This window comes from Chenopodium quinoa, unplaced genomic scaffold, assembly GCF_001683475.1.
Source record: "Chenopodium quinoa cultivar QQ74 unplaced genomic scaffold, ASM168347v1, whole genome shotgun sequence".
In the NCBI taxonomy this organism is placed as follows: domain Eukaryota; kingdom Viridiplantae; phylum Streptophyta; class Magnoliopsida; order Caryophyllales; family Amaranthaceae; genus Chenopodium; species Chenopodium quinoa.
The window spans coordinates 395173-418266 of record NW_018744311.1 but is presented as its reverse complement, the minus strand read 5'-3'; the positions used below and the strand labels follow the sequence as shown (position 1 = coordinate 418266).

Here is a 23094-nt window from a genome sequence, read left to right as displayed (position 1 = left end):
GGAAAACTAATTTGCAATTGTGTTTTTCCTTGAAAATATGTTTTCCATTGAAAATATTTTATGTTAAACCAAACGGGGCCCTAATGCAGGGGTAAAATTGTAAAATCACGTGCATAGTGTGTTGTAAAGTCGTTACTGTCTAAAGTCTCTCTCCTCTTTCCCCATTTTCAGCCAGTAGCCATTACAGCTCCGATTGAAGCTCCATTACCAAACCTTCACTTACCCAGTTACCAAAGCTTAAATCTTTAATCCATAATCATTTGATTGAAAAATGCAAAAGAAGATTAATTTTTGAAAAGTAGCACCTTTTTTGCAATTGAAGCTCCAATGAATCACACAAGAACAATCTTCAAATACGCAATTTCATCAAGGATTCTTCTTCTAACCCTAATTATTCTATGGAGATCTCTTCTCAGTCCTTACGATACTTCTGCATCTATAAACCCTAATTGTCTTTCTGATTCTTCCCAATCCAAAAAATCCCCAATTTTATTCCCTTCAATTGCTTCCGCCATTGAAGAAAGCATTGTTTGGGATTCAGTCTACTTCGTTCGAATTTCTGAATGCGGTTACGAGTACGAGCAGTCTTACGCCTTCTTCCCTCTTTTGCCTATCCTCATTTTCCTCCTTTCTAACTCAGGTTCTTATTTCTCTCTCTTTTCTTTGTAATTTCGTTACTGTCAATACATTCAAGCACAAAAATGACCTAATTTTAAGTTCAATTGGTGATGATGATTGTTAATCGACGAAAGAATTGATTAATTTGACATTTTTTATGCTTAATTGAAGATTGACTATTTTCAAGCTGAATTATTGTGTTTAATTTCTGAATCGTATCCTGTTTGGGCTTTCAAGATAGTTTTCCGGCCGTTGATTTCGGTAATCGGGTATAGAGCTGTGCTGGGATTGTCTGGTTATGTGATCAGCAATGTTGCCTTTGTCTTTGCTGCACTATCTTTATACAGGTATCCCTTCCTTCTTTAATTCAACTTTATTATTAGCTAAACTTATACGAAGTATAAATGATGATAGTATATTAGTATTAGCTTAAAATTACTGGAATGATGCAAATTATTGCATAAATTGTACTTTGCATTGATCTTCTTCAAGGGCAATTTGGCTTATAAGTACTGTAGAAAGGTATACTATCAGCTGGCCATTTGCAAGGTTCGCGTTTGTAAGACACTCAATTTGATATAGTAATAAGTATTAGTTATGAATTGTAAGTGTTCTTTGTCTTTGTACACCTTCATTGACTTGTAACTCTTCACAAATTTGTGATAAGATGGAATATCTGTGCAGGTAATGTTTCTCATGTGTTGATGTGTCATGTTGTTTCTTGTCAGGCTTTCGGTGGTCATTTTAAAAGATCGAAATGCATCTCTGCGTGCATCTATCTTGTTCTGCTTCAATCCAGCTTCGATATTTTACTCATCAGTGTACAACTCTCTGTCCTTTAATTAAGTTTTTAATGTTATGGAGCACTTAGAATTTACATATTTAGTTAGTTTCGAGTATAGAGTCATGCTTCTATGTGATCATGATATCTTCTCTGACTTTATTTTCTGATATGCAGTTATTCAGAAAGCTTGTATGCTCTACTATCAATTGGTGGTGTGTATCTTTTGATGTCTGGGGTAAACAATGTGCCTGCTCTATTGTTTGCGCTCTCTGGTTTTGCAAGGTCGAATGGAGTGCTTAATGGTGGATATTACGGTTTTAAGGCCCTGCACCAGTCTTATTATGCCATGTATGTGAAGAAGCGTGCTAATGTAAGTACTATTAATTTGCTTCATGTCTAATGTCTCATTGTTGCAGGATTTAAGAGTTTAAGATGCGATGTCCTGATAACGTTTATATTCATTGCTTTCAGTTGGTTCTACAGATTCTTTTAGCAGGAGCATTGCGGTGTATATGTATTTTCATTCCTTTCCTTGCATATCAAGCTTATGGCTATTATAATATCTGCCATGGACGCAATTCAGATGAAATGAGACCTTGGTGCAAAGCAAAGATTCCTTTGTTATATGGTTTTATCCAGAGTCATTACTGGTATGCGATTTCTCTATCCCAACAGTTTTCACTGATAGTGCAGTCAACCTATGCTTTGTTGTTCCATTGTGTTGGATTTGTTTCTGTATTCCAGATTGTTTATTATATTATGAGGCGATCATCAATATGTAATCCACTGAACAACTAGCTTGATGCCATGACTTATAGAGCTGTTTTATAGATTTTCTTGGCTGGTTACACATGTTATGTTTTGCCTAAGGATTCACCTTAAGCTTCAAAATTTCTGAAAAGTGCTTATATTTTTAAAAAACTGGCCTGCGAGGACTGAGACTGATTCATGGTTTGACAGATATAGTCATTGCATAGTAGAATATCTGTGTTGTTTGTCTTTCCCACCTTAACTGTCTTGAATCGTTCCTTGTTTCAGGGGTGTTGGGTTTTTGCAGTATTTCCAATTTAAGCAGCTACCAAATTTTCTGCTCGCATCTCCTGTGCTATCTTTGGCATTTTGCTCAATTATTTCTTACTTGAAAGCTGATCCAGAGAACTTCTTTTCACTTGGTTTTGGAACAGCATCAAAGAAAAACAATGCAGCTTCTTTGGAAGATGAATATCTCTCTGCTGCAAACAAAGGTAAGGTGATAATGATATCTGCTTTTGTATTGCAGTCACTAAGTGAATACTTGTTGTGTCTATATGCATATTTGTCTCATGGAATTGGTTATAGTTCTTGAAGAACTATGTCATATTTAACTTCAGCATTTTTTTTACCGAGCCCCCTTCAGAATCCATTGTATTCTATTTGACAGAGCCTATAATTGTGAGGCGACGACCAAAGTCCATGATTGTTGAAAGATCCGTGTTTCCTAAAGAGAATCAGGTCTCGGTTAAATCTGGATACTATTCGGCAAGTGTGATTCCTTTCATTATTCACTTGAGCTTCATGGCTGCCACAGTCTTCTTTGTTATGCATGTTCAGGTGATAGTTATTCTCATAGTCGTTTTTAAAGTATTATGTTTAGAATCTTTTGTAGAATATGGATGAGTAGGATGACTACTTTAAAAACTTCATCTTGGAGTCCTTATTTGATTTTAATGCTTTAATTCTTTCTTTGCAGGTTGCGACTCGGTTTTTATCTGCTAGCCCACCTCTCTACTGGTTTGCCTCTTACTTGATGACTTCTTCAGGAAATAGTCGGCGATGGGCACAGATGATATGGGCATATGCTGCGTTGTACATACTCCTTGGTAGTTTGCTTTTTTCAAACTTTTATCCATTTACTTGAACATTAAGGATGTATTAAGGTCATTTAGGCTCCTTGTCAAAAAAAAAAAAAAAAGGGGGTCATTTATACTCGTACTTGCATTCCTTGGAGGAAACTGGAATGGCAGCTTAGGAATGCCTTTGTATGTTCAAACAGCTACGGACTTACAGAGTACAGTGAGAAAATCTGGGCCTGGACACTTCATGGGCAATAATGTTGGGCATAAAAATGGGCTGGACATGACAATTTGACAAAGATTGAAACAAATTTGATTGATAACCTGCAATTTTTTCCATAGCCCTATGATACTTGTACTATAGCTCCTACTAACAATTCATAGTGCACTATGGAGTAAAAGTAAAACGAACAAACAAACGAAAAAAAACCCAAAAGGAATTTAACTTTCAGGCTCAAACTCAACCAACATCATTAGATCAAAAGGCAAGAATTCATGTGCATATATGAATTATTGAATTGATACTTTGATCAGAATAAGAAGCGTTATGAATATTAAGATTATATATGCAAAACAATATAAGGAAAGATAAGAGTAGTTGATTACAAAGTCAAATAAGTCAGTGTCAAGTATCAAAACACTGAAAATTTAAGGTCACCAACATAGCTACATAGCTAATAATCACTAGACTAATTATACTCCGATTCATAGCTAACAATCACTAGACTAACAATACTCCGATTCATAGCTAATAATCACTAGACTAACAATACTCCGATTCATAGCTAACAATCACTAGACTAACAATACTCCGATTCATAGCTAATAATCACTATACTAACTATACTCCGACCCAACAAGCTAAGCTGATAAGCTGATACTCCGATCCAACGTTAAATGTGAACAAAACTACTTGTCGCTTCTTTGAAACTAAACATCTTTCATTTTTTTTTTCTTTTTAAATGTGAACAAAACTACTTGTCGCTTCTTTACACCATGATTCCATCGAAATTCCTTTTTTTGATTACCATGCTTGCAGTCAACTTGAGTAAAGTTTGAGTCAAAGATTAAAATAACTTGCTTCAAAAGCTTCGATTTGAACTTCGGTGATGTTCCACATTGAATAGCGACCGGTCCTAATTTTTTTTGGAGCTCTCTTAGCAAATCTTCAGCTACCATACCGGTATAGTCCCCTTCGGTTTTTTAGGAGTCCGGGTTTATTTATTTATTTTTTTTTTATTTTTTTTTAATGATAAGAGACAAGGAATGTTTAAGCTTAATTAGTTACTAACTTACTACAGTAGTATTAATTATTACAATAAGTACTGAAATTTAATTCATATACATGCTAACATTCTAGGCAACCAGAATAAATCATACAATATCCCAAGCCCGACTGTCCAAGCCCAACTGGTCATCTAGCCCTTTCACATTTTTATTTAACAAATCAACCCAAAGAAACAAACTTTTGTAAATTAAGGCTACACGTTAATGAAGCTACCCTTAATCAATCAACTGAAGTCAGCCCTGCCACATCAGCTCTGCCTCATAACAGAATTCCCTAGATTTCAGGAAATTAGTTGCAGATATTTTGTTAAGTTAGTTACTGATATTTGTGGGATTCTTACAGAAGTTTCTAGATTATGTATTGATATATATTCACATTTTCTGCTGTAATATCATTATTCAATCATAATCAGATAATTTTTCCCCAATATTTTCTCTCCTTTTCTCCTTAATTTTTCCAGAATTATCACACATAATACTTGTACAGTATATTTGATTACTTTAAGGTAAATAAAAAAATTCAATTATTTTTTATTTTTTGATTTTTAAGGTAAATTAAGGCTACACATAATACTTGTACTTGATTTTTTTAAGTAAAAAAAAAAAAAAAATAGATCATTTTTTTTTTCAAACGTAAAAAGAACTAGTAAATCATTTACCTATCTTTTTCACCACTTTTTGAAGCTTCTCAAGTGGACATATCGTCAAGATAGTATTAAAATACTCGAAAACGGTCATGTTGGTTCTTCTTCCATGTTTATCCCACTCTCGCCCCCAATTAATTTCGGGTGCGAGATAGTCACCATAATATGGCATTTTCTTTTCCATTTCGGATTTGATCTTCTCGACCTACACAAATATATATTGTGTATTAATAATAATTTAAAAAAAAGTTGAAAAAAAAGGAAATAAATAGGAGGAATTCTAACCTTTTTAACCTCAAAACGTTCTACTGAATTTTTATCCTCGTCTTTACACAACCATAGACCGTGGATTGTGAAGTCTTTTAGTAAGTGGTCGGGTACCTTCGTCTTTTGGTTTTCCTTTTGGTCGGAATTTTGGAGCTCATAATGAGTCCATGGGAGCTACAAAATAATGAGTGACGTAAACTATGTAAAGAAATAGAGAGTATATAAAGAAAACATTATAAAAGCGGTATAATAGAAGCATGCATGCACGTATACATACATTTTTTCTTAAAAATAAAGAGAATCTAAAGAAAAAATTACAAAGAAGTGTATGCATAAATTGATAGTATAGAATAGCTAAATACCGCCATTGTTAGTTTGTAAAAAGGTGGAGGTGGAGAAGAAGGAGAAGCCATATTTTTCCTTTTTTTTGAAAGGGAAGGAGAAGCCATATTATCACATAAAATGAGAACGTGTGACTACGTTGAATTTTTTTAGTTTGTATTTTGATGTGAAGTGTTGTTGCTTATATATATATATAGATACATGATCACTGATCATAAGGACTAATAATAAAAATAAAATAAAATAAAAAATAAAAAGGAACATAGTGACATTATTTTAAGTAAAAGGAATCATGTCAAAAATACTTCCTAAATTAGATTTTAAAGCACAATTACACAACATAGACATTAATATTGGTGTCTCTTCTTTTTAGATAAATGTATGTGTATTGTTGCAAAAAACATGAACAGAAGTCACACTGATTTTTTTAAAAAAAAAATAGTTCAACAATAATCGACTCTAAATAATAAATGAAAGTAAAACTACACAGCAATTGTTTATGAATTTTAAAGTACAACAATTGTAAATAAACATATGCATTCTTTAAAATTTTAATTAACAAAATACTCCGTATAAATTTGTGAAGACGTACTTTAGCTCTATGTGTATAATGCTTTAGGTATCTTATTTTTTGATAAATATATTCACAAAATAAAATAGTTATTATTATTGGAAATATTAGCCTGGAAAATGTACGTACATGCAAAGAGCGAGGTAGATCCCAATTATTATGAAGTGATTATGTAATTTAAATTAGTAAGTACATCGGTTTAACCATATAACTTATGAAGTAACATCAAACTCACTGTCTAGATGCTACTTTTCTTTTGTATCTTACATAAACAAGACTGATATTAATTAATTGATTGATAGTTTGGTACCATTAACAACCAACTTATTATTTTTAAATAAACACATGTATACCAAGTACTTTGTACGTAGTGTTTCTTAACATAAACATAATTTAGGAGACATAGCAGTAGTGTAGTTTTCATTAAAATCTTTGCATGTGAATGTACATATTAAAAAAAAATGGCAAAATTAACTTCAATGCAAACTTAAAAGATACTTTAAGGAGGAAGATCGAGTTATATACTATAGATTTGAGTTTTTTTCATTAGATTATTATCTATAGCAATATTTTGATTAGATTATTGATTTAAAATCACTGATCACATTGACAATTAAGGTAGTTATAAGCTTATAACTTATAAGCATAGTAGTCTAGCTTGTTAATAATAATATTGCAACAGTTAAACATTGAAAAAACACTTTAGCAGTACTCGGTAACTGGTATGTACAAGTACATAGACTAGAGCTATAAAATGACAAATTGACAATGTCCCTAAGCTAGTGGCTAGTGCGTGCTACATAGTAGGTACAACTAGTGAACTAGAGTAGTGGCTACTGAAGCTTTGATCAACAACCAAAAAAGTTGATCAAACCAAAAAGTTGAACAATGTAAAATGAGGAATACCATGAATTTGATTTTCGCTCATGTACTCTAGGTCAAGGTATTATTCATATAGTGTGAATGTGTGATATATATCAAGGTGTTATTCATATATATAATGTGTGAGATGAATATCATCATGTATGTGTACTGTGTAGTAGTTGCATCATCTATAATGCGGGAAGCTGTAGTTCTTTGAGTTGAAATAGCATTAATTCTCCCATAATATCTGGTGATATTGAGGTTGTGCTATCTGTATGACTGGTCTAAAAAGGTGATTTCACATTACAGTCCATTACATATCTACCTGTCAAAATTTGCAAATTTGGCCTACTATTTTGTAATAGTCTCTTGATGTTCACTACTAGTTTGGTTGTTGACAGAAAACTTCTTATGTGAGCATAATGTTATTAATTTCATTAATTTCGAAATTTAATCAACATCTTTAGTAGTGCTCATTATTTAGCATGATGAATATAATTAGATGATTTGAAGATAATAAAATGGATAATTACAATTTAGTAGTGCTCATCTTTCACAGTTGTGAGGACTTTCTATTTCCCTTTTCTTTTCTGACATTTCTATCTTATGCATTCGAGCTAGTAGGGAAGCCTGAACTAAAACCTTCACCAACTTCAGAAAGTGGTACATTTATTCTCCATACTTAATCTGGTATAATTACAAGGGGCATAGCCTCGCAAGGCTGTTGGTGCAGCTGCTGCCTCGCAAGGCAGCTGATGCCTCGCAAGGTCTAAAAAGGTGATTTCACATTACAGTCCATTACTATATGCCGACTTTGCTGCTGGTGTTCTGCTTCTGTGCTGCTCCTTATCTGGTGTTCTGCTTCTGTGCTGCTATTGTGCTGGTATTCTGCTTCTGTGCTGCTCCTTACGACAAGTCTCGCATATGTTTGTAACCTTGTATTTTATTTTAATGTTTTAGACAAAAATTGTAATATTACAACATTTATTTATGAAAATATGTAAGTTTATATATATGTTAGTGTTTATTTAGCAATTTAAGTGGAAAAAATGCAAAAAAAAAAAAAAAAAAAAAAAATATTTTTTTTTGCCCATTATTGGCACCGGTTCCCCCTTAAAAAAAACCGGGAAGTGCTATTGCCACCGGTTAACCGGTGGCAATCCTTGTTTTTGCCACCGGTTTTGAACCGGTGGCTTTTATAAAAATATTGCCACCCCCCAAATGCCCACCGGTTCAAAACCGGTGGCACAAGGGGGTTTTGAACCGGTGGCCAAATGCTTTTTTCGCCTAGTGCTTGGAAGATTTCCACCGCCATTTTCGGATTCATTTGAGAAACCTTTGGAATTTGTAAAAAGCTTGAAATTTGGGGAACCGATTGGGGTGAATTCTGACAAATGCTTTTACAATATACTCGCACTACTGTAGTAACATGAAGGTGAATTGCGCGTGGGATACAATTCGACTCAGAAATTGCGTCTTTTAGAAACAAAATTGATGAATAGAGAAAAGTGGGAAAAACTTTAATTAGCTCTTGATTGAATGAAACTACTAAGTTTGAAACAACATCACATTGAAATGGGAGATGGGGTTTTCGCCATTGATGATCAGTTAAGGTTGAGGAAGAAAGAGAGGGAAGCTCGATGAATTGAGAGAAGAAGCAACAACACCAAAACCCCTAACTTAATGATTGGAATGAAGCTGCCGACGTGGTAAGGGAGAAAGGGAGGGGGTTAGCAGGTAGTGTAGGTGGGTCACCGGGGGTGGGACGTTCTAGGTGGCGGCTTAATTAGGAAGAGGGGAAGAGAGAGGGTGGTGGTTGGCTGGTGGTTATATGGCCATATGGGTAAGGGAGGGGTTTTTTATAATAATTATATTGTTATAAATTATTTTTTATTATCATTAATGTTACCATTTGCTTATTAGTATTAATTTGTGATTATCATTGATAATCAAAATATTTAGACTTCATCAGTGATAAAAAAATAAAAGTTCGTAATTACCAAAGAGAATTTCTCTAATTTTTTTACATATTATTAATATACTTGATAATTGGCTTAGATGGTGAAATGGTTATCGTTGTTATAAGAGGTTGAGGGTTCAATCCTCCATATTCCTGTTCCTTTTAATATCCTATAGATAATAGGTTTTACAATTTACACAATATAAACCCTAATTAGCAAACACATACACTCCCACTATCTCCTCTTGAGCGTAAGGTGGTAGTGGTCCGATTGACGTGCTTTGTCCGGGTGGTAATTTTGGTGGTTCCTCTCTCACCCAACCAATCTTGTAATAAAGGACATTTTATTCAAGTCCGTAGGCTAAGTAGAGGAGCAACACTTGGAGCTATATTCTAGATCTGATCTATGGTTAGGCCGGGACGAAGCCTTAAAAAGCAACCCAATCATTGGGTCGGGTCGCTTCTAGTTTCAGGCCAAAAATTTCATGCACAAACCTGCCTAATGACCGAAGCGTGTGGGCTTTTAGAACCATTTTAGGCCAGGCCAAAAAAAAACACTAAAATAGCAAATAATGCATTTCCAAAACCCGCCCAAAAAATTTAAAAATCGGGCTGAAATAAGCTACCTAGAACCCGCCCAAACCTAGGTCGGGCCATATTTGATTAGCTCTACTATATTCTCCCTATATATTTATACTAATCTATTAAAAGACGTTCCTATGAAAGTCTTCCATATGTTTTCCATTGCATGCCACACACTTATATTTAAAAAAAAAATATGTTCTTCACAAGATTTGAAGACACAACCTCTAATTATAGAGGTGAACATTTTATAACCAAGCTATATGATATTTTATGTTCTCTTAAGATGCAAAATATTAATATGTATACCAATTTTACTAACTAGATAAATTATATTGACCCGGGGCATCGCCTGAGTTTAAATATTAGTTTGTAGTTAATTCGCACGTGAAATTTATGCATTAAAAGTATAATTATATATATATATATTTTGAAAACAAATATACTTCGTACATTGTATAACTTTGTAGTAGTATAAATATCTATTAATAATATATTTTTTGATATATTGTTTTATATGTTACTTAAAAATGATAGTCAAATTAGTTTATAAACAGTGAAAAAAAGTCAAGTATTAATACTATTCGGTGGTAAAGAGGCTTTGGGTGATGTTGTGATTAATGGGTTTGAAGTTAGTTTTTGGGGGCCCATATCTATGTTGATACAAGAAAGTTGTTGAAGGAATACCCTAAGCTGCAAAGCATATAAGTAGTGTTGTAGCCGTTTCGTCCCTTAAAACTGTCCAGCAAAGTAAAGAAAAGCGTGAGAGTGGTGTTTGAGAAATCAATAGAATTGGAATTGAAAATGTTAAACTATTTAGATATTGGTGGTGATAAATCAGCTAAAGAATTGGATTCTTTTGAATCAGATCCATCTGGAACAGATTCATCTTCAGAATTATCACTGTCGTCGTCTTCATCGGAATCGGAATCGGAATCGGAATATGAGTCTTTTCGAAAAGCCAAACATCGTCGGATGGATGATAATTTAGAAGTAGACGAAAAGGCGGACATAGTAGCATTGTTGTCGAGCAGCATCCGTGATTTCTTAGTTGACAAAAACGGTGATCGAGTTAAGATAAGCAGTCTTCCCCTCTCCGGTAAATACATCATGATCTGTCGCTTTGACCTTCCTCTTGAATCTTTCACTATACAAGGTAATATATACTGGGCTCTTAAACATGCTTCTTCTAAGTGGTCTAATTTTCAGTTGGTTGTTGTTGCTAAGATGAGTCCCGGGTCCGAACACGATTCCGAGCTTTTCTATTCCTTTCTATCTTCCTTGCCCTCTTGTCTCGCTGTCCCTTTGGATGATTCTGATTTTGAATTTTCAAGTGACTCTCTTATTTTAGATCCCAGTGGAGTCGTTTTGCAACAATCTTCCTGTAGATTCCTCATACGTCATGGAATTAAATCTTTACCCTTCACTGAAAACTGGATATTAACCCTTGATAATTATCTTTTCAATAAGTCTCGTGCTAGACCTTTGCCTCTTGAGGATCTCTTAAGCCTTAAACTCTCTGATGGCCTCTCTAACATTGCCGCCACCGACACCATTTCTGTTTCCAAACTCACCGATAAGCTTGTGGGGTTATACCTCTACCTCAACGGCCAGTTGTTAGACACCGTGAATCGGGTGTATCAAGAGAGTCGCTCCAAGAACCGCGAATTGGAGATTGTGTTAGTCTACGTCTCCTTGTCGGATGATCCGCAACATTACATGGACTCTGTTGATGCTGTGTTGAAGGGTAGAGGGATATCATCTTGGTGGAAATCGCCGTTGAATGACTCTACATTCCGGAAGTTGTGGCTTATTTGCGACGAATCTGAGAGGGATGAGCTCATCATTGTCGGACCTCAAGGTCGTTTTGTGGAGCTCAAGGGAGCTGATGCTATTACATTGGAGACTGTCCATGATTTGTATCCCTACTCTGCTGAAGCCCTCGCCCACCAGGAGACTACCAGGCTTATTAAATTGAGTTTGGAGTCATTGCTGTTTCCGAGTATAAACTACTACCTTGTTACCCAACAAGGTCATCATGTGCATCTCAGAGACCTTCAAGGGAAAAAAGTCCTGCTTTTCATTGCCAACTTTGATCCCGAGGAGTCTGAATTCAAAGTTATAATCAAGGGGATGAACGAATGGTGTGCTGAATATAAACAACACTACATGAATTCCTCCTCCAATACAGTTCTGGTGTTCGCACCTGTCTTCTCAGGTGACTTGAAGTTTACTAAAGAGGAATCGGATCCTAGAATGTCGTTTCTTTGGGACTCCACAATGCAATGGCTCATATGCCCCCCTGATCCTCATCGCCAACTTCAAATATATAATCACGTAATTCCCAAGGGTGTAGTCGGCCATGATTTGTCATACATTGTATTCGGAGAGGATGGAGGAATTGTTTCAGCAGATCGACCTAAATTGTCTAACTTTTTTCTTCCTGGTCAGTTGTACCATGATATTCTTCTTTATTACATTGACCTCTTCAACGATGGTATATAACCATATATATCCGGACTGTTATTTAATTAATTTTAGGGTATTTACTTTTTAGTTGCTACTGGGTATGTATTATTAGCTTGTCTAAATTAAAGCGTATTACTATACGTTGGATCGGAGTATCAGCTTAGCTTGTTGGGTCGGAGTATAGTTAGTCTAGTGATTATTAGCTATAAATCGGAGTATTGTTAGTCTAGTGATTATTAGCTATAAATCGGAGTATTGTTAGTCTAGTGATTATTAGCTATAAATCGGAGTATTGTTAGTCTAGTGATTATTAGCTATAAATCGGAGTATTGTTAGTCTAGTGATTATTAGCTATAAATTGGAGTATTGTTAGTCTAGTGATTATTAGCTATAAATCGGAGTATTGTTAGTCTAGTGATTATTAGCTACGAATCGGAGTATAATTACTAATTAGTCTAGTGATTATTAGCTATGTTGGTTCCCTTAAATTATCAGTGTTTTGATACTTGACACTGACTTTCTAATCAATTACTCTTATCTTTACTTACGTAGTATATTGTTTTGCATATAATCTTAATATCTATAAAGCTTCTTATTCTGATCAAAGTATCAAATTCTTATGCAGCAAATTCAATAATTCATTTATGCACATTAATTCTTGCCTCTTGGTCATAGGATTATAGTAGTACATACAAGTATGATAGGGCTATGGAAAAAAATGGCAGGTTAACAATCAAATTTGTTTCCATCTTTGTCATGTCCAGCCCATTTTTATGTCCAATATTATTGCCCATGAAGTGTCCAGGCCCAGATTTTCTCACTGTACTCAGTAAGTCCAATATTATTTCACAAATAAAACTCTGGACATGCTCGTAACTTTGTCATTACTCGAGGGTGTCTCGTCTTACTGTCTTAATGATGTTTCCTAGGGGGAGATGCGTCTACGACTCTCCTTTCTACTCCGTATACATTAGCTAGGGTCTTCTGTCAATAAGTTTTTTGGGTGTTTAGCTAGTGTACAAATCGATCGAGCTGTTGTACGTAGCATAATAATGAGTAATTTTATATCATGAAATGTTCAATTTTAATAGAATTAAGTCAATAATGTTTCCGTATTTGAATCCTGCTATGCGCATATATGACCTTGAGCAAATATTATTCTTTCATGTTCTTAGTTGTAGATTGAATAAATTTTTGTTCCAAAATTATCTTATTAAACTCGAATGATTCTTGGACTGAAGAACGGACATCTTAGTGGAACGGAAAAAGTATGTACTCCGTACCATATAATTTAGATTATAGACGAGGGTACATATATAGCTAGAATTAAATGAAGATTGGGTGCAAATTGGGCTACTCCAGCTGCGATGGCCGATGGTAATAATAATGCATGGTTGTCTGAGATGATCATTCATGATTGGTACATTATTATTATAGCAACTACTTAATTTAATGAAACGTTCCCAACTGTTACTTCCATCTTAGCATTCAATTTAAACAACCCCAACCCTCCCTTTTTATGGAATACCAACTCGTCATTTCTCATAGCAGAGTTTTATTGTGAAAGAAGATACTTATGAATAAATTCTATATATAGGATATGCAGCTTGTATATGGAAGTTTCTGTACGCACTTGAGGAAAATGCATGCACCAGATTTACTTGAAGGACGTGGACAAAATAGACAATCAAAATTATTCAATGTCTTCCATCTGTATCATAGTTAGTTGTCACGCTGTCCTTATTACGTACTCCTCATAGTTAAGGTTATGACATATACTACGTAATTTTACAACAAAGTCTGTTTATAATACTCGAGTCATTTCTAGTAAAATAGTACTCCGTATTTGGTGACTATAAATTCATCACATGGGAAGGATTATGTACTAATTCTAGCTGTTTTACTAACAGAAATGAACATGAGAATCCTAATTTAGTGTATTACATTAATTTCACAGCCTTGGTGAATGTACTTTAAATACTTTTATTTATGAACACTATGCTTTTGAAATCAGGAAGTTAAAAAATCCACCCAAAAAAAGCTAAACAAATGGGACTCTACTTAAATTTTGTAATAAAGAAAGCTACCATTATTATAAGGGAAAACGTTTGCCCTGAAATAGTGAAATACGGTATGAATTATGTGCTATAAATTGTAAATATTTTCAATCAAATCATTCAAATGAATATAATTACACGCGGCACTAGTAGGGGTGGGCAGGTGGCAGCACCGACTTAGGTGGGGGCTACAATGCTTTCGTGGACACCTACATGTTGGTGGTGGTATAAATAAAGGTTTAGTTTGGGTGTCACTAGTGGAGGTCGGCAGGTGGCCGCTGGTCAAGTTGAGACGTTGAGCAATGGCTAGGTGGTCTGGTGAGGGTCTAAGGGTGGTGATCGGGTGGTGGTTGAACAAAAGGTTGAAAATTTATGACCGTGTCAATTAATACTTAGTGGAATTCGCTATGTGTTATTTCTTACTCCGATCTTTTTATATTTTACATTTGAAATCTTTTGTAAAGAAAATGACTAGTGTAAAAAAAATAATAATAAAAAAAAAAAAAATTAGAGACGGAGATAAAACTCTTTTATTAAGAGTACATTTTTGTTGTTTTTGAATGAGCGAATACTCGTACTTATTTGGATGTTTGTGGTTGAAATCAATTAAGTGAATCAACCCATATTTGTCTAATGCGGCCATAAAACAGTAAAACTTTTTGGACAAATATCTTATCACGGCCTCACGGGTTGTTTGGACAAACATCTTTCCTTTGGTATTGACTTAATTTTTACCTTTAGAGCTACGGAGCATCTATATTTTGGTTTCCACGTTGATTGATCCCTTCTTCTAGGACACAACGAAGTCATACATTTTGGCATTTTTGCGTGTATAAAAGACAAAAATATTTTTCATTATCTATAACAAAATCGTATCGTTAGGATTGTCACTTATAAGTCATAAAAACCGTCGTAGTATCAAATACATATATCTATATAAGACTATTAGAATTTATATTTTTGAGAATCAATGTTGGTCTAGTGGTTAGATTGTTAGTGGCCCTCCTTCCACCTCTGTGAGATCAAATCGTACCCACGTATAAACCATTAACATTCGTACATGTGTGCGCATATATATGTTTTGAATTTCTTTTGCTTTACACACCATAGTAGAAATGTCAAACGTGAATATGAATTACTGCAATTCTCACAAGACCCATTAAGGCACTACCTACCCCGTCCATCCCTCCTAACATAGATAATGCTATGAATTGTGATGATGAATTGACAATATTTTCTTTTGACGATTGGGTGGTCACAATGATTTATTTTGACGTGGGTCGTCCTCAGATCATTATTGTTAAATACACTTAATAATAGAAGTCATACTTCGTGTATAACTGATAGAGTATAAAACATATTCTTGGGCCTCAATCATCAGCTTAAGCTTTTGGTTGAATTGGTCCTCTAACATGGTATCAGAGCCAACGTGACATAAAGGTCACGGGTTCGAATCTCATCCACCCCCCACTTTCAAGTAGAATATTAAGCGCTGGGTATGAGGAGGTCGGGCCCATGCTGCATCCACACTTTTAGCCCAAACGGGCTCTCGTGTGAGGGGGTATAAAACATATTCCTGGGCCTCAACCATCAGCTTAAACTTTTGGTTGAGTTGGTCCTCTAACAATAACTAATTAATATCCAAAAAAAAAAAATTTGATATGTGGAAGCCAAACTGTCTTCTTCATTATTTAAATTCAATTTTTTAGATAGCCGTTACACTAATATATTATTAACAACACATACTTGCCAAGGCACCATTGCTTATATACTTTAATAATTTCTCAGCCACACCGAATTAATTAGGCGCTATTGATATTTTTTGGTCAATATATAAGAACAAGAATTGATGTTTTTGGAATTCATATAAATTATTTGCACACTTTTATTTGTGAGATGTGAATTGAAAATGTAACCGAGAATTTTTTATTTTTTTTCTCTTCTTTGCAAAATTGTCAATTTGTTTTATAGAAATTATTAGCACCGGGACTATGAAATGAATTTCGAAAAATACTCAAACTTGTAATTATAAGGTGAAGCAAAATTGAGTAGAAGAGGGTATATGGGGTTATTGCATTTATTATTGGCTAATTGCTTGTCCTTTCTATCTCTACAGTTGCCACCTGTAATTGGTGACATGGACTAACATTTTAATATGGGCACACTTATAAAGCACCATGCTCCATTATATTGAGCACTACTACCCTACTCACAAAAGCTAAATAACGTCTCAATCTAAGAGTGTTATTTATCTCTTCATTATACCTCAGTTTTCACACACACAAAAAAATGGCAAGAATACATAGGAAAGTAGGTTTATTGTCAATTTTAGTGTTGTTGCTAGTAAGTGAGTGTAGTTGTGACATAAACAAGGATAAAGAAGAGTGTGCAAATCAACTAGTTGGGTTAGCAACATGTCTTCCTTATGTTGGTGGTCAGGCTAAGTCTCCTACACAAGATTGTTGTACTGGTCTCAAACAAGTGCTCAAGGATAGCAAGAAATGTTTGTGTATCCTTGTTAAGGACCGTGACGATCCTAGCCTCGGATTAAAGGTTAATTCTACCTTGGCTCTAAGTCTACCTAAGGAATGTCATGCCACTGATAATGCTAGTGTTGATGAATGTCCAGGTACGCACGCGTACATATCTATTTCTTGCTTCTTATCGTTCTAGCCCTTTGAATTGTACTCCCTCCGTGTCTATTTGTTCTTCGTTTTTTAGATACGGAAGGACAAAAGGAGCTGAAAAAATTATTAGAGTATACTTCGTATATCATTATATTTTTAATTAATATTTCCTTATATTTTTGTGGTTGAACAGCACTTCTGCACTTGGCACCCAATTCTCCAGAGGCTAAGGTCTTCAATGATTTTGCTAAAGCTGCTGCTGCTGCTCCTCCAACCAGTGGGACTCCAGCTTCTAGTGGTAAACTTTGATTCCTTTTTCCTTTTCTAACCTTTCTGCCACTTTTAAATTTGTACAGAATTAATCTAATAATAACCCACAATTAGCATCATGAATGAAAGATCAAATCTGCCCACCTAACACATGCTTATTTAAAATTTTATTTTATTTTATTTTATTTTATACAGTACTTTGTATTTAATTTTTTTTTTTTTTTATTTATTTTGCTCAGCTCCCTTGTCTCTAAATGAATATTTTTAGTTTAACGGTAATTGTCTCACAAAAAAGTAAAAGTAAAACAAAAAGGAAAGGCAGTTTATTATTAAAGTTCTGATCTTGTGTCGCAGGTAAGTCCACTGGAGGAGGAGGAGGAGGAGGTGGTGGTGGTGGAGCGAGCGCCAAGGAAACTAGTGATAGTGGAAAGGGCAAGGGATGTTTGGTTGCTCAAATGTTTTATGGAGCCTTGATTTGGAGCTTTGTTTCATACTTTGTCTTTTAACAGGATTTTAGAAGAATTGCGTTCATCATATAGGTTTATTAAGTTTTATCTTCATGTCTGCTTAATTTTGTCAATTTTACAAGAATTTCTTCGCGCCCTTATGAGTTTTTAGGAAGGTATATGTTAATGTATTACCATCGATTATTTTTAGTTGTAATTTCTGTGAAACTAATGACATTTGAATAATGACAATAAAAGATCGAGTTGTTACAAAAAAACAAGTCTTAATTTTGTACAATTATTTTAAAGGACTATTATTGTTATTATACGTTTAATGGTGAAATGTAACGCAACTAGCCGGAGGTTAGGCAAGTGGCACCACACATTTATTTCTACCTAGCTATGGTGTTGCTATCCTCATAACTACATTGATTAATGGATTTTCATTAAAATTGCTCATCTATCTAAATCAGCTTTGCCTTTCACAATAATGTGGTTATCATCATATCAGTAGTGTTAAATAAACATGTAGGCCTTCCTTGCTTTTGCAATAGGCAATGTGGCACGGATAGTTTAAGATGGTACGTTATTTGTGTGTGATACTCGACATTTACATGTAATTAATATCGCTATCGTTTTATCATGTGCCATAAGTATTGTACCTAGGCTACTTGTTTCCATCCATAAGTAACGTCGGGTTCGGGTAGTAGTTGTTTGATGGTGATTTGGGCTTTGTTTGAGAAATAGTGGTTGATCGGGTTAGGTCGATGACCTGATTTCTGCGCACAGAGTTAATATTGGGATGGAGGCTGCAGCAAGAGTAATCCTTGGGTACTGATGCTATTTTGGCAACAACATTACTTAGACTAGAGATAAATGTCTTATCTTATCTTATGCTCAGTTGGAATATCAATGTTGCATGAATGATGAAGATCAAACCTTGCTTTGAATTTTTGAATTGGGTTTTATGGGCATGTTACTTTCGTTGGCCCTATATGGCTGTGGCGTGGCCCATAATGTTCAATTCATTGAGAGGTTGTTAGTCGTTGAGATATTAATTTTGCCCAAGACATAGGCATTTAGCATATATCTTACATTTGTTTACGGAGTAATAAGCCAGGCTTGATTGTTGATGAGGGTTAGACGATTGTAGCAACTAGCACGTGGGCTTACACTCTTAGAGGGGTTTGTCTTAGGCCAATAGAAAACTTGCCCTTTTATTGGTAATTATATCAATCGACTCGTGACTTTGACATGCATTTAATTATACATTAATTACACAGATTGACTCGTAATTTGGACATACATTTATAAATTAATACTAATTTTGGAAATATTTTTAATGCCTGTCTAATGTCCTGCAAGCGTTTGGCTTCATAGCCTTCATTTGTACTTAGGCCTGTTCTCTTTAGTTTAATTACAGTTCAGTTCAGCTCCAATCAATTTAGTTTCTAATTTTCTTCTACCATAAACAATTCATTTTAGCTCTATTCAGTTTAGTTCTTCAGATCAGTTTTTTTTTTTCACTAAATCATAACAGGCCTTTAGAGTACATGTTTTATCTTACATCCAAGTGTACACAATACCTTCGTTTCATATTATTACAACGATTTGACATTTTCTACTCACACTTTAAGACATTAAGTCATTAACTGTTATTCCTTTAGAAATTCCATTTCAAAACTCTATTACAACGGTTTGACATTTTCTACTCAAACTTTAAAACATAACATTGAAGTAAAGAATTTAACACTTAAGCCTTATAGATATCAAAAACAAAACTTATTAAATCACATATATAGCACAAATTTAGGAACATCTCAAATCTTATGTTCTCTCTCCATTCTTAAATTACCTGTAACATTCATCTATTTTATTTCTTATGAAAAGCTAGCAACGTTTTCTACTTTGGCATAGATCACCATTATTTATGCTCTCTTATTATTAACCCCAATTGCAGAACTTTTTGTTGTTATATCTTTTGAACTTGTTTGCATTAATCTTTTATTGTTTTACCTCCCAACAACATAATTACAAAACCTTAATTAACTCCATGCCCCTTGGGGCTTGGGCAGAGCTAAGGATTTGCTTATAATTTTTTAAATTTCAAAGCTACTTGCTTAATCATTAGAGTTTAAAATGAAAATTAGCTTGGCTAACCAAACTAGCTTAATTTGCTTTATCGTTTGGCAAGCCAATTTGCTTGAAAAAAAAATGGAGATAGAATGCTAGCCAACTAATTGTATATTTATTAACATGCTTGAAAAAAAGATGGAGATCGAATGTTAGCCAACTACTTGTATTTATTAACATATGAAAGACAATAAAACATCAAGTTAATAGCTAACCATCGAGACACAAATTAGCTCATGATTTGAAGTGTCAATACAAGCTTCTTTGACCATTAACTTGCTATTGAAAATGCTCTAACTTTCTAAAGTTGATGTATTTTTTTTTCATAAAAGATAAGAAAAATAATCATTCGATCAACGGGTCTTACAACTTTACAGAAAAATAATCATTCGATCAATGGGTCTTACAGCTTTACAAGTATTTAGGATCGAATATGCTCTATAGCATTGCATAATCTTATCTATGATCATCGTCCTAATCAGCTTTTGGACTTTTCCTCACTCAGTAATCCATTTTTTAATGTAACTCCATTTTTCTTCTCTACCCTCCTCTCTCCTACAAATTCCGACTCTTCTCTATTCATTTTCTCGCTCCTCTGAAAAACCTTCATCTTCAATTCTTCAACATCATCAATGGCTTCCGCAAAACCCTACCTCACCATTTTCTCTCTCCTCTTCATCATCACCATTTCTCTCTCCTTAACTCCATCCTTCTCTCAATCTCCAACTCCGCCTTCCGTCTTCGATATTCTCCCCAAATTCGGCCTCCCAAGCGGCCTCTTACCCAACTGCGTCAACAACTACACTCTCTCTCCCGATGATGGCACTTTCGTCGTTGACCTCGACACTTCTTGCTACATTCAGTTCGATTACCTGGTTTACTACGAGAAACGCATCACTGGAACCCTAAAAATTGGGTCGATTACTAATTTGAAAGGAATTCAAGTCAAACGATTCTTGTTTTGGTTTGATGTTGATGAAATTAAGGTCGATTTGCCTCCTTCCGATTCGATTTACTTTCAGGTTGGTTTGATTAACAAGAAGCTCAGTGTTCATCAGTTTGAAACTATTCATTCTTGCCGTGATTCCGTTTCTGCTGCTCGCGGCGCGAACCTTCGTTCTTGGAGCTTCGAGGTATTATGATTTCTTTTTATTGTTATGTTTTGATGTTTCGATTGTAATTTAATCAAACTTATTGAGCAAGAATTGTAATATTATTGATTTAGGAAATAAGCTAATTATGTTATGAATTGTGATTTTCTAATTTCTATAGCTGAATTTGATAGATTATCCAATTATATTGATCAAGATTCATGTTTGTAAACTTGGCAATTGATAAATCAATGATTTAAATTATTCATCTTAGTCAACTCTATCTTTTGGTGGTTTGTCAAATTTAGTTGTTTTAGTCAAACAATGTGAAATAGGAATAAGACTAATATAGTGGTAGAAGATAAGGTGTGGAATTGTCGTTACTAATTTTTGTATTATTGGCGTCATTTGTTGACTTGGGTAATCAATTTTGTAAGGTTTTTGTGTCTTTCTAATTTTATCCCAGCAAGTTTTGAAAGCTTAATCACTGTAGTTAACTACACCCTTGGAGTTGCCAATTGTAGAACTTGCTTCATGCCGATCATCGGCCTCTGCTTTGTGATTTGAGGAATTATTATGTGTTTATGCCCATCTTATTTGCTTGGTTGAAGAGTATGGATCGACATTCTGTTCTCTAATGTTCAATCTTGCAATGCAATACAATTCTGAGAGATGAAGTTTTAACTACTGACAAAGTTCCTTTTATGGTGTCTTGATCATTCTTGTTAGAATTCAATAGCTATTATAAGAGGCATGTCTTGTACTAGTCTCTTGCTCACATTCTGGACATATGCGTTGGTGCATAAGCTGTCATTTTGCGGTGTTTTCTGCTTAAAAGTTAAAACTGTTGTTACAAACTTATTACTCATACTTACAACGGAGTAGTATGCTAAGTATTAGCATTATTGGTGACTTGGTACTTATCTAATGTTGCTTCTTTCTTATTTTCACCGTAGCACTTATTTAATCCTTGCTTAGGGCCCAAAATACTCCAATAAAGATGCTTATTGAAGAACTTGTTTCTTGTAGCTTTCTGATTTGTTTGTTACTGTGATTGCTTGTGATTGGATTAAGGCCAATAAGGTTATGAAAACTTAGATAATATAGGCTAATGTTTTAAAAGGATAGCATCTGTGTGATAATGTAGTTTGTCTGTTTGCATAATGTGGTTTGGCATTCCGTTCCCAAAAGGTTTAGAATATCCAATTCAAATCTATTGTTGTAAGTTTAAATACTAACAAAGACTCTGCTCTTGACAATCATTTAAAAGCGTGTCTCTCTTGCTAAACATTCCAAGGATGTGGGCTGGTAGTGAGGGGTGCCTTTTTTTTTTTTTTTTTTTTTGTTATTTTCTGCTTGAAATTGCTAAGAACTTACTGCATGGTAGTTTGTGTGGTTCTTGCATATTCTGCTTGCATGGGTATTGTTCCATCAAGGTAAATAACATGGTCAGTTGGGGAAATTTAAGCAAAGCTGCCTTATTGAGCTCAAGTTTCCTCTGGTGTTTCAAAATTTACCTTGAAGATAGTACTGGGTATTGTAATGTTAGCTATATAGTCTTGCTTAATCAAGATGTAGAGCTAAGTGAGTGGTTCCATTTTTTAAAAACAAGGTCATACATTTTCCTCTATCTTTAATTTGTACTAATCTGAACATTGTGGTTTGGTTGATGCTTAGTGTTGTGTTGTATGATTGATAGAATTTTTCTGCAGCTTAATTTTTGTTTAGTGATTTTCTTATTAAAATCGTTCTCTTATCTTGCCTTATTTTGTCTGCAGCTTCCACCTCCTATTGATGGAGATATCCCTATGTTGCTGACCGAATAAAATGCATCACTTATCAGTGATGAATGAAGGCACAGATTGCTTGTTTTCCCCATAGTCTAATAGCAGAAGCTGAGATGGCCTTGCCGTAAGACGGAAGTTTGGTCTCCGGCTGCTTAAGATAAAAGTATAATATGTACATGTCCCATGTTTTAAGGGCTTACACTTGTATTACTATTTAGTGTAGAATTCTTCTCTGATGAATGTATCGGAGAAAATGTAGCCTAGTAATACCCACTACCTAGTACCTAGAATATGTGTGTAATACTGTAAACAATCCTGTGATGGATATTTTCGGCATCCTGGAATCTACTATTTCGTACATGTTATCTACTTTGAGTTTCTGCTTCGCTTTTAACTTTGTGGCTCATCTCTGAATATACCAGGCTAAATTCTGTTTCTACGTGCACAATTTGGGATTCATTTA

At 34.5% G+C, this 23094-nt stretch overlaps 4 protein-coding genes across 5 annotated transcripts; all 4 read left to right on the top strand.

The window, feature by feature from the left end:
• The first annotated feature begins 137 nt into the window (after positions 1-137).
• On the top strand, positions 138-3353 carry LOC110695919 (GPI mannosyltransferase 2-like). 2 transcript variants are annotated; one of them, XM_021873152.1, is made up of 8 exons: positions 138-640; positions 860-965; positions 1347-1439; positions 1577-1772; positions 1886-2052; positions 2441-2646; positions 2823-2992; positions 3132-3353. In XM_021873152.1, exons 1-8 carry the CDS (start codon positions 328-330, stop codon positions 3297-3299), a joined length of 1419 nt encoding a protein of 472 aa, XP_021728844.1. In that variant the 5' UTR covers positions 138-327; the 3' UTR covers positions 3300-3353. The 2 variants fall into 2 exon arrangements, with proteins under 2 accessions (XP_021728844.1, XP_021728843.1); XM_021873151.1 differs by having other exon boundaries at positions 140-640; positions 1874-2052.
• Positions 3354-10555: 7202 nt separating this feature from the next.
• On the top strand, positions 10556-12256 carry LOC110696145. Its single transcript, XM_021873434.1, has one exon. The coding sequence runs from the start codon at positions 10556-10558 to the stop codon at positions 12254-12256; it is 1701 nt and encodes a 566-aa protein (XP_021729126.1).
• A 4203-nt stretch (positions 12257-16459) lies between these two features.
• LOC110695918 (protein YLS3-like) lies at positions 16460-17898 on the top strand. Its single transcript, XM_021873150.1, has 3 exons — positions 16460-16906; positions 17098-17202; positions 17529-17898. The coding sequence occupies exons 1-3, from the start codon at positions 16567-16569 to the stop codon at positions 17678-17680; spliced, it is 597 nt and encodes a 198-aa protein (XP_021728842.1). The 5' UTR covers positions 16460-16566; the 3' UTR covers positions 17681-17898.
• A 2204-nt stretch (positions 17899-20102) lies between these two features.
• On the top strand, positions 20103-23025 carry LOC110695916. The gene is made up of 2 exons (XM_021873148.1): positions 20103-20886; positions 22623-23025. Exons 1-2 carry the CDS (start codon positions 20386-20388, stop codon positions 22668-22670), a joined length of 549 nt encoding a protein of 182 aa, XP_021728840.1. The 5' UTR covers positions 20103-20385; the 3' UTR covers positions 22671-23025.
• Positions 23026-23094: the final 69 nt, after the last annotated feature.